Source organism: Colias eurytheme, chromosome 4 (genome assembly GCF_061535395.1).
Source record: "Colias eurytheme isolate Ceu_HAF_F1 chromosome 4, ilColEury1 Martin Lab GWU primary, whole genome shotgun sequence".
Classification (NCBI taxonomy): Eukaryota; Metazoa; Arthropoda; class Insecta; order Lepidoptera; family Pieridae; genus Colias; species Colias eurytheme.
Window position 1 is genome coordinate 9,312,253 of NC_142983.1, and position 13,148 is coordinate 9,325,400.

General features: G+C 33.5%; 1 protein-coding gene across 1 annotated transcript in view; it reads left to right on the top strand.

Moving 5' to 3' along the window:
• Positions 1–13,148, top strand: part of LOC149909143 (CUGBP Elav-like family member 2) — a 291,622-nt gene that overhangs the window by 17,955 nt on the left and 260,519 nt on the right. The window contains exon 2 of the mRNA XM_090101384.1: positions 8,506–8,569. Coding sequence (XP_089957510.1) covers positions 8,520–8,569 — 50 coding nt within the window. The 5' untranslated portion in view covers positions 8,506–8,519. The remainder of the gene's footprint in view (positions 1–8,505; positions 8,570–13,148) is intronic.

Genomic DNA, 13,148 nt, shown 5'->3' on the forward strand with positions numbered 1-13,148 from the left:
TGTGAAAACGAGTTTTGGGCGTTCTATAGACAATACTAGGTTTATTTTAGCTCCTTACCTCTTATATTTGTGTCCCAGTTGTGTGGACCAATAACGGCTGATCACGATCATGATGATTTTTTTTTATTATATAATATATTAAAGATTATAATGTTTTTACAGAACTACAATATGTATTCAAATTCAAACGTCTTATTATATATACAAAATCATTGGCAAATAACGATTTTCACTCTCCAAGAAAATACAGAACATCCCGCCAGCCATTGTGTTATCATTTAAATTCCTCGAGGAGGCGAAGTTTACGTTCAATGACGGATTTAGGGTCCGAGCTCCGAATTGTCGATGTTTATTCATCGCGCGGCGTGCTTCCGCGATGATTACGAGCCACCAGCGTCTTTATGGTAATGTTATTTTCTGGGTATTTCACTTTGGTTGGATTTTTTCTTGACACTTTTCTTTTGGTGCGCTGTGATTGGCGGCGTTCGTGGATGGAATGTGGATGTGGTGGCGCGAATTGTGTTGATGTACTTTGTGATGTTATGTTTTGTATAAAAGGAGCCAGCGTGGTGGTTATAGTTTTATGATTTGGGATTTGGATGAACAGTGATAAGTGATTTTTAATGGGAGAGAGTAAGAGCGTATACGCACTATGCGGGTAGCCGCATTGCGGGTAGCCGTCCGGCTGACCGCAAGCACAATTATGTACGTAATATTCATTTCTATGCGCACTGTGCGGTCTGCGGTAGCCGCATCGCAGTGCGCATAGAAATGAATATTACGTACATAATTGTGCTTGCGGTCAGCCGGACGGCTACCCGCAATGCGGCTACCCGCATAGTGCGTATACGCTCTTAGTGTTTGTAATGGGGTAGTAGAAAATTTTAGTGATCGCAGGAAAGAGTAGTTTTGAAACGGTTAAATAAATGGCAATAAGTAAAAACTTTGAACCAACTGTAGCCCGTGCGATTGCAAACAGAATAAACTTATACGCGTACCGTTTGAAGGACAACAAAAGAATCAATCGGCCGGGTTTGGAAAAGTGAGATAATATATATAGAACAGTATCTGCAAAGCCAGCACAAACTATAGTTTACACAACACGAAATTGCGGCTTTATTTCCTTGAATCTGCTTATCGAAAAAATAACATAACAGCTCCGTGGGAGCACGTTAAAAGGATTTACGTAAAAAGGCAACTGTCGAGATTTTCGACAAGGCAGAATCGAGCTGAGTTTGGTATAATAAATCGTTGGAGCACAAAAAATCGTGACTATTTTGATTTGAACGCCAGGAGGGGTGGGATTTGTGCCAAGTATCATTTCTTCCGCCTTTGAATATTCAGCTCGAAGGCTTTTCTTTGTTTTCTTTATCAAATATTATATTTCGTTTTTAGGGCGTTCACGTAGCGACTTCAAAGTGATGCGTGGTTTTCAACGTATTGTGGGAATGCGATGGATGTTTCATTATTTTGCGCCTGCTTTTGTAAGTGAATAAAAGAAATGTACTTATATATACTATATACCTACTTATAGGCTTACACTTTTATGTCCGTACAAATATAATTATAGTTGTTACTAGAATATTTTTTATCGATCTTAATTTCTCTTCATAGAAAGAGATAAATACAGTGTTGTTTATTAAATTTTGAATTATGTCTACGCTCGGAAATGTTTGAAATAATGAATCAATTTAGTCATGGTCAAGATTTTCTAACATTCTCTTCATAGGTGTCGTGGAATTTAATTTGAGAGTCTCTTGAAACAGGGAAAGCAGAATAAATTAATGATTGAGTTTTTTCATAATCTTGAGTTGAGACGTGAGTTTTTTTACTGAAACATTGTGTTTTGGATATGTTTTGTCTCTCAGAGAGTTATAAATGTTACAAGATACCGATAGGTTTCATAATCCTTTATTTAAAAAATGATATTTAATTTATTTTGCAAATTGCTTTACCGACGCTATAAAAAAAGTTGAAAAGATCTGATTCACTTTTAAAGTGAAAAGTTCTAAACTGAAGAGATATCTTCAAATTATAGCACATCCAAATTCATTCCGAGCGTGACAACAAGCATAAAAAATAAACAAACTGCGCAGTACTAAAACGAGTCCCTTGTAAGGTTTAATATTTTACAAACACCGGAGTGAAAGTCGCGCTCAAGTTTCCGCCGGTCCCTTCACACGTGGCCAACGTGATAGAAAAGGGCGGCGAAGCCAGAAAAACTTTGCAAATTTCCGCAAAACTTTCTCCCCGAAATGTCTTACCTTTACCTTATTTCACACGCCCTAAAAGAATTTAGGAACGAAATGTGTCTTTAAATAAATTATACGCCGATGGGGAATGTTGCGCCTATGTCGTTCTCACATCGAAAATTGGTTTTGTATTTCATTTAAAAGTTCACTTCGTTTTGGTGCCGTTATTGCTTTTGTATCGTACCAATTTTCGATGGAATAATATTCGAAAATGAGATGTTGAAGCTCAATTTAAATTATACTTAATCAAGATTGAAAGGGGAAGATGTTGTTGGGAATTTTATAATATTTTTGATAGAGTCGGTACATTATCATCACGAAAGCTGAGTGATGACGTCATCTCACAATGAATTTACAAAATTTTCACTATTTTTTTAGTTGTTAAAATAATATAATATTAACATTAATCCTGGTGAAACTGGGACGAACGGGAATATCATAACGTTAGGACTATATTTAAAGTAGGGCCGCCATCTGGTAAACGACTTATAATTTTCTTAAGTACCAAAGACATTATGGTTTCAATATTATGAAGACTTACTTTGTAAAATAGAGTTTATTGATTATTGAAACCGACTTATTACTTATTATTCTATATAAAGAAAATTATGTATAACTGTTTACAAATGAAGCGATATATTCAAATATCCTGTGTAGATAATAATATGAGTGAGCTCAATAAAATTCAACCCTAGGTTCAAACTTAGGTATTTTCCTAATCTTCTGAATCATATCATAGCAGGACGCTGTTAATAATAACAAATAAGTTACTTAATTAATATGAACGGTGATCTATGCAAAGTTCCTTTACCTTGTTAATCTAAATAAAGCATTCATAATAACAATTACACTTCAGTCCTTTTCATCTTCATAAAAATGGACGCTTAATAAAAATGCGTGTATTTTTCCAAATCTCGAGTGCCGAGAGTGAATTCAAAACATCATTATTTATCGGTGATATTATGTCGCACGATGGATGAGTGCCATCAAATATTCCTCGGAGGGGACAGAGGGACCAAGGAAACAAACTTAATGGGTCCTCTACATAATGGGCAGCGTTGGGCGAGCAGAGGCAATCACTATAGTGTAGAGAGCCTAAATGTCTATGATCGGCAGTCATTGAAGATGTTACTTCACAATCGCAGTAATTGCGGCCAATATCCACGATTATTTCTTGGGCCAACGCTGTCCATTGTGCAGATGGCCCATTATAGGCGCATTTGGGGTGAAGGGATATGTATCTTACATTGCTTTCATATTACTATTGATGCGTGAATTCAATCGGATCAGTGTAGTGGTTTCGAAGATACATGCTACTTGAAGGAAATAAAGGCCATCATGTGGGACTGTATGAGGATTTGAGTGGAAATTTCGGTTATTTATAGGTATTTAGTAGTGAATAAACATTACGTTCTTATTCGATAAAATAAAATGTTTTCTTTTTCATCATGAATTTCATGCAACGTTGGAATACACAAGCTATTCCTTTTAAGTATAAGGTAGGTCAACAAATGTAAATCAACAAACATTTCACTGCTTACTTTAATTTTTATTGGAAATCTGTTATTATCAAGCAATTTTTATTTTTATTTATGAATATTTTAGATTACTGCATAGTGGATATATCAAAATGTTCACCTATTGGTTTGACGAATAGTTTAATTGTTATTTGCCTTCAAGATATTCACATAATATATTATAGTGTTATGGGAGTTTCTTCTTCATCGATCATAATAACTATTTGATTGCACCTTGTTGCTTAGTGGTATCTCAGAAACTACCTACTTTCCTAGTTAGCTATCTGTAAGAAAAGCACGTATTTTACTCCAATAAGTAATCGTTTACGAGTGCACAGATTCTTACCACATCGTCTTCCCCGTCACGTAGGTCTCAAATGACAGATCTCAAGAGGGCAAGGACAGATTTTAGGGTGGACTGGCAATTTCGATTTATTTTATACGTTTTTTTACATTCGGCTAGAGAGTTCGCTTTTATCTGTCGCGTGAGTCGTGACTCGTGACTCGTGACACTGGGCTAACGGTTCGACGTTTCAATTGATTTTTGTATTCTTTGTGGGCTCATTTTTGTATAAGGTAGGTATAATTGGATATACAATTACAATATTTTGTTTTACTTGTAAATTAATGAATGATAACTAGATAGGAAATCGGTCGATACAGTTTTAAATGTCTGAAAAATTTAAAACGAATAAATACAACATAAATTAAGTTAATTTATAACATGTATCATGTAACGTTTTTTAATGTATTATCCAGTTTATATGTAGGCTTATTTATAAAACGAAAAATTATACTTCAATGTTTTCAAAAGTGTTTGTAGGTATAGTCATTCAAAATGAATGATAGATAAAAGAACATTTTCTACCGAAAGAACTATTGTTGCAATATATTTATAAAAGCTCTACGTTGATTTAATTATTACGAGATAGGTTAATAACTACTTATGCTGCAATATTTCGTAATTTCTTTTCTCATCAATTTACCGGCATTCCGCTCTGTTCATATTAAAATGAGGACAATGACGATCTACCGTGAAAATGCGTATTTATCAAAATAAATAATGATTTAAGCACCCCTTTTTAATTATGCAAAATCTGGTCCATTTATTATATCTCCCCCCTTATTTCGCCCACCACTCATCGGTGTAGAAATGGACATTGTATAGGTAATTGTATAGAAAATGGCGATTTTTTTGTGTTTGTTTATTGAATATTTTAATTTTAACTTGTATAGTTCATAAATAAATTTATCGGTTATCGGTCGTTACGGTTAAGGGTCTTTAAATGCGGTAAACATTGTTCAATTCTATTCACAGGTATAATAATATGAAATTGTAAAAATAATTTAGTTAAAGACGGATGTTTATAACATTATTTGATTTCTTTATTTTATATTAAAACCATTTCAAATATTACTCTTATTACATTATAATCAAACACGATTATTAACAAATAGCAAAAAAGAAAATCCACGGCAATCTGTCGACAAATTCGCGGGAAAGATTTAGTTTTGTTTTAAATTATAATTTATACATAACAGATGGTGCTATCTTTTTCAATTTACAGAGATAACGTCTCCTTTGTCCCAGCTTCAAATTGGACAGGTATTCGAGGAAATTTCATTTTTTACTGTCACCTTCGGGAAATGTAAAATAATGAAATAAGGAGCAGCGCACACGAGACTATAATTAATATTGCATGGGACTGCAGTATTTGGAAATGCCTTTATTTGGGGGATAGCCAAGCATGATATTATGCTACATAGTTGTGTATTTTAGTTAAGTCTACTATTCTAGTCCTATAAGACTGAATAGAGACACGATAAAATAGTAAATAATATTGTATTCATAATAATTTACAAATGAATTAAAAACTTATATAAAAGGGACTTCCTAAGTGCTATATTATAAATCAAATGTTATACTTTAGGTATGTAATAAATTACAACAGTACAGTAATACATTATATCCTCATGTGCTACGAATTGTCTACGGAACGCGTAGCAGGCTCGTAGAATCAATGCTACACTAGTAAAACAATAGCCTTCGTACATGCATTGTTTGTTTGAATTTATAGGTAAAATGATTTCGTTATAGTTTCAATATCCATTATCCCTAGATGTTTTACTATTATAACTGTACTCGTGTGCGAAGAGCCTTCGCCGTCGTAGCCGACAAAAGCAAAATTATGAGAAACGGTAACGATTTACTTTTAGTACTCAGTAAAATTGGATCCTTTACAGCTATCGGTAGGCGTAATGAAATTTATAAGACTTATCGACGGCTTTATCGACATCTTGAGGGGTTAAGCGCATGCCACCCCTTTTTAAAGAATTCTGTTGCGAAGATGTAAGCTACTGGTTAGGGAGCCAGGTGCAAATTTGGTTAACTATTTCCTCTCAAGAGATAATTCGTCAGACGCATGAGAGTATAGTATTATAAAGCCTCGTGAACGTCAGCTGGCGCTCTATTGGGGGGGTGAGCGGTTGTAGCCTCCCACGCACATAGGAAAAAAAATACATTCATTCATTCATTTCCTCTCAGCTAAAAATTTGTCAAATTGTAGCTAACCCAATATCTCAACGAAAAAAAATAGTCAGCTGGTTACAACATGGTGTATTATACGTCAGCTGGTGTCTCGAACATGAAAGTTAAATTTAAAGAAAAATTTATTTTCCGTGATTTCCTCTCAAACAAAAATTTACCTGATGATACCTTATATGTAACTGTGGATAAATATATATGTCAGCTGGCTGTATCTTGGTGGAAAAACCGTCAGCTGATACGGGAGGCTACAACCGCTCTTCCCCCCAACCGAGCTCCAGCTGACGTTCACGAGGCTTCATAATACTATACTTTGATGCATTTTACTAATTACCGCTTGAGAGGAACTTGGTCATAAAATCTGCTGCTGGCTCCCGGACCATACTTGAATCGGTGTCTTTTGAAATTGTCAACAAATTGGTCTTTAGTGATAAAATCGGATGTTGTGCTCTTTTGAAATCAGTTCGTTTAATTTATACATTTGTTTAGTTTGGTGCACAATATAGAGATAAGATTGGATTTGAAAAACTTATGATAATAATTTGTTTTGATGGTTTTGTGGGATATCTTATTTTTTTATGTTTATTTTTATTTGCTGTTCTTATTTATATTTATTATAAACTAATCAATACAATAGTAAACAATAGTTGAAGCAATCATTAACTTCCTTATAATTGACGGAATAGCACAGTTCTAAAAAAAATATATTATTAATTCAATAAACTACAAAATTACCTTTAAAACGCTCTACCAAATAGCCAGCTATCACGAACATTAATCGTAAAAATTACTTGCGAATATTCCGCTAAACTCTAGCATCGGGAGCTCGATTATCAATTCAACCCGTTCACTGCTAGCTGGATGTCAATATTCATTTACGCGCGGCCACGGTGGCGGCGTGCGTGATTTGCCGATCGCTGGCCCGTCGCCGTGTTCGGCCGTGATTCGAATATCAAATTGGTCGGTAGTACACTGGTGGCGACTGGCGGGGTGCATCGGACCGCTTGGTAAAGTTAACGCTCGCGTTGATATGTGGGCGCGTGCAGGGTTGGCGTCTGGCGTTGGTTGAATTTGTTTTGAATGTTATGCGAGGAAATTATGGGTTATTTTTTATGTATTCTGAAAAAAACAAAACTAAAAAATTGAGCATAAATAAAACTGTTTCTATTAGCTTCAAAATTTATTAAGTAGGTTCCTAACACAATCAGTCTCAAATAGATAGCAACTCAATCATGTATTGAGTAGATGTCTTTTGTCGTGTTAAATAAATAAAATAAATAAAAATATCTTTATTGAGTACAAAAATTAATACAGTATAATTACAGTGTGGCTCTGTCTTCCTAGCTAGGAAAATCCTGTGTTAAGGAAGACAGTTCCTTCCCAGAACATGTTCAGTACAACAAAAAGATTACATTTAAAAAACAGAGAAAGTAAAAAAAAAAAACATATAATAAAATATACAGTTGTGCGTTTACAAGCTTTTTACAAGTATAGTGCGTGATTTTGTTAGTGTGAGTGTGTGTATATGTGTGTGTGTGTGTGTTTGTGAATGTGTGTGCTTGTGCATGTGAGTGTTGTGTGTTTGTGTATGTTATATTATTGACATCTATCCATTATTTATGAGCTGCTCTATTTCATCATAATCATAATTTTCAAGCCATTTAATGACCGCTTTTTTAAATAAACTGTTATTTAAAGTCCTAACTTTTTGGGTCCTACTTATAATATTGTAAAACTTAGGGGCAGCAAAATGAAAAAATCTTTTAGCAAACCTACTATTAGTACGCGGCATAGGAAATCGGTCTCTTCTTTTATTAACAATCTGTAAGGCTGGTACTGTCTGTGTATGGTATCGTCGTAGGATTTCCTTTAAATATATTTTCCGTACGCTTAATAAGTTTGATTCCTTAAATAGATTTGTAGTAGGATATCTGAATGGTAATTTTAGCGCTACTTTCATGTTAATTTCCTGTTTACTGTAAATTGAAAAAATAGTTCACAAGAAAACATGAAACATAATATATTCTCTAACAAAAAAATATTATAATATATTTCTATAAATAATTCTTAGGTCCTCTATTTCCAATGTATTTGCCCAATTACATACGGTTCCTTTATTATTCATAACCAAAGAAATTTCCCTAATTATCTGGTTATTTGAAGTGTACTCAATTTATTTCCGTACTTTCAGGTTATTCTCAATATATGGGGGACATGGAGATGGAGGAGTACAAATTTACCGGCGTTACAGACAGGTACGCTTCTGAAGATGATATTATACTACTAATATTATAAATGCGAAAGTTTGTGAGGATGGATGGATGCTTGTCACTCTTTCACGCAAATACTGCTGAGCCGATTACAATGAAATTAGGTATGTAGGTAACTGAAGGCCCAGAATAAGACATAGGCTACTTTTTATTCCAGAAATCCCACAGGAACTGGTTTTTCTTTGAAAATGCGGATGAAGCCTCGGGCGGAGGTCTCTAAGTATTAAATATAATAATGTTTTCGTGATAGTTATAAATTACTGTGTAATGTAATAAATAACCATAAAATAACTATCAGTTAGTATGTAAACAAAGAATATTAAGTCTTTTCAAACTTATATTTTTACCTAATTTATATGTACCTATTTTTTTTCGATAGCTTTATGACGCGCTACGCTGAACACATCATCGAAGTTACAGGAACGGGAATAAATAAAAATACATAAAAAAAGCTTCAGCTTTAATAACACATGAGGGATATCAATTAATATCGTAATTTTTAATGAAAAAACAACGAGTACTACAACATCTTACTATATTTCACTTAAATGTTATTTTAACAATAAAACATACCTAACTTCAATAATAATATAATACACACTTCACATCAACAAAATATGTCTCGCTGAAATATGCTACAAATATTGCAAAATATAATATCAGCACAAAGAAAAAGCACACTTAAAACAAGAATAGCAATAAAGAAAAAGCAATAAAATCTCTTGAATAATGCTAAAAGTACTTCTTGTGATATTAGAGCAGTGATGTCGGAATTTGACGTGAATATATCACGTGAAGAGCGAGTGTACAACAATAGTACCCATCTTTATAGTGTTTTTATGTGCTTTAGAAAAAATACAACGCTCGAGATGTCATCGCAACTTTATTATGCTTATGTATGAGTTGCAAAGGTTTGTGCATGTACCGCCTCAAAAATTCAAAATTGTTTCGCAAAGTTATTGAAACTTCTTTAGGCGCTTTGAGATAAAATGTCAAGGTCGCGTCATGGCAATATCGTTACATTGTGGAGTAGGGTGACGATTTTGGCATTTTTGAATCTTGCCAAAGAAGTTTCACTTCTGACACGTGTGCTCGGCACACACACTCTTTTAATTAATGTGCATGTTCCTCACTACTATAAATATCAATTCGGTAGCATTAATATAAAAAAATAAAGTTTAAAAGTATTGTGCCAAGAAAATTCCCAAATGTAAAATAAGAGTTTATGTATAAGAAAACAATGAATTTCATTAAAATAAAATTTCGATAACTTGCTCTACCTGCGCTGAAATATTATATTTATAAATATTGTAAATACAGCATTACAAAACGTGAACCATTTCTCCCATACAGAGCCTCCATTGAAAGATATGCACGGATAACCATTACCCGTCTCTCATTCAATGAGCGAGCAATTTTTTATACTTAGCTTTACGTCAGATTTGAAGAACCTAATAAAAAGGACACAAATGACTCCCCTCGCGGGCTGTTTCATGGAGGGCCCCTCGTCTGAGGACGTCATCCATCTTGTTTTTATTTTTTTCCCCTAATCCTGATTACGGTATTCGTCAAAGTGCAATATCATCAAATCACTGTGAAAGAAGTTTCATGATTTGGTTGGCGGGATAAAATATTACTTTCGGCAAGTTTCAGTTGTGTGAGCCGGAGTTTGAAGGTGTGTGCTCCAGCGCGATGAGAAGCGGTTATACGATATATTTTTTTTCTTGTTTACTATTTTAGTTTTATACTTACCAAACTACATGATGGTCTTTGTAAGGCTCATTAACTTTATAGCTAGACTAGTACAATCTTTAACATAAATTAACCTTTTGTGACATATTTTTAATTAATTTGGAAGTGCATCTTTATATTTGTTTATAACTTTAGTCGTCAAAAGATACTTAGCATAATTTGTTGTTAAATGAATAATAAAAATTATAGATAATAGGATCGTCTGAACTTATCACATCAAAAAAGTAATTGAGTTTTATTTTAGATTAACAAACTCTAATAGCCATTTACACTCATATCAATATCATTACCAACAAATTTCAATAAAATATAGCCTATTTTAACATTTTGAAAGCGATAGAACCCCCAAAGCGTATCATGCACTGTGTCACCACCACATCCTGATAACGGCACCTTATGTCGAGTCACTCAAGACGTATTTCATGGTACGTCGACTCACGAGATGATATCGTCGGATATACGATCTTGCTAGTAACAAATGTTTTATGTACTGCACGGTGATGCTCTGTGGCCTTACGTCGTGGCCATTTTGTGTTGACTTCTTTTGGTAAAGGGTCAGTTGCGTAAGTAGGTGGAAATTATTTTAGATTGTATACTAAATAGATTTAAAAATAACCTACGGATGTTTAAAGTGGTTGGTTTATTTGATATAAAGGTATGTGATGAAAATATATTTTTAATAACGTTACGATATTATAAATAACGAAAAATACGTCAAATTGCTTCGAATACATTTTTGGCAGCCCAATCATTTGAAATCAAAATATGTTTTTTTTTTAAGTTGTTCGAACTAAGCTAGGAGGATGGAGTAGCTATCAGTATTTCAAATTATTCCAGGTAAGAAAAGATTTGGTACCTAATAATTATCATTTTGTATTCTTGGGGAAATATTAATTCTATGTGAATTGTTATTTTATCTTTAGGATTATCGAGGCCATAGTGAGTGATTGGCAAATATTTAATGTAGAGCAGTTTTATTTGTCGAAATTGTTCAATATTTTTCTATTATGAGTGAAATTAATCCATTTTGGGCGTATCAAAAGCTTGTTGTATCATTCTTGTTCTATAAATGACATAACTAATGAAACTTCTATAATAATAATATAATATAACCTATCCGTACGTTGGTCACACGCACCGATGCGAGCGCACACGCTCGAGCGTCTAAGGCAATGGTGCATAAGGCCCGCTACACACGGGTTACACGAATGGCCGGAGCTCCGTTGAGCCGGTGCAACTGGGCTGGGCTGATGCTACTATTCTTAGCGTGTGAGCACTGGCCTTAATTTTGTGGGACAAGTTATAGGAGCTTTTTTATGCACTCAATTATAGATGACCCGATGGACGTTGGGTTAGCGCAGGAATTGTAAAACGCGCGTAGTTTGAATTATCGTTCTTTTTTATGCAACACTCATAAGCGGTCTTTTTATTTATTTATATGGAACTTCTTCTAATTGCCATGGAATAAAGGGGTCAGTTTTGGTGTCCATTTTAGCAGAATGAAAGGATAAAAATTTTTAGTGGTTTACTTTATGTATTGTTCTAAAGGTTCATATATTATTCAACAACATATTTAACAACAGTTTAAAACTGGTTTATGGTAGATTTCTGCGTGATTTCGATTGCACAACTTTATAATAATACGCGCGTAAAAACAAACACATGGAAATTATTGAATCAGTAGGTAACCAATTTTATATTATAATTAGATGCTATTACTCTAGGCCGCAATAAATTTTGTTACATAGTTCAACAAATTGAAATTCGCAATCAGCGTTTGTGTGTTTTCAATGTTTTTCATTTTTTGCTTAAATTTAAATATTTAATTGTTATAATAGAAACCTACTTGAAAAACAGCCAAAAGTCCGTTATTCCATCGATATGCATTTCGAAAAATATCCTCCTGTTTATTGTTTTTGTGTAAATTATTCATCTCATCGAATTTAATGTAAATTAGTCATCCATAAAAATAAATAATCTTATAGAAAATGTAAATAGCGATGTTTTCAATAGAAACTGCATATATTGGACCATCGGCGAACGTCACAAAGGGCAAAGCGACAGATTTAATGGCGACGTGTGCCTATGAAGCAAATTATGCACTATTCAGTAACTATACGACGTGTGACGTACAATGTGATGATTTTGTGATAGTTTTGTGTGAATATAATTATAATTTTTGTATAGGTTTTGAATGACTAGGTTATTATTAGAGTTATAGAAATTCATGTATATGTTACAGTCAAAACTCACCAGTCAATAACAATTTATCTGACAAAATCAGTCAATAAGGATATTGACCGACACCCTTGGTCAATAACGTTATTGACTAATTTTACCGGTCAATAAGGCTTTTGACTTTTTAAGGGTTTTTACTGTAACATATGTATGGATGTATTTTTTTAAGTAAATTGATTTGTGTATACATTTTCAGCAACCTTACCTCATCTTACACCTTACGCTAACTTTTTAACGCGCTTTAATTCACTTGTATATTTGTAAGTTTGTATGTAACCAACTCCATTAGATTTGATTTACGGACATAATTATTCAAACATTGTTTACTTATCAAGAATCGGTGACGATACATAAAGTTCATAAGTTTATAAAGCTTCTTTATATCGTCTTTTCTCCTTTATACTCCTTTATAATATTATCTAGCTTATCATTATTTATATTTAGTGTATATTAGTAGGTATTGCATACAAGTATAAGCAGATCCCATTTCTTTGCATACTACATCTAATATCCTCAAGTTTGTTCAAACATCTTGTGTCTACTTAAAATAATCAAAGTTACAGATTTAACATTA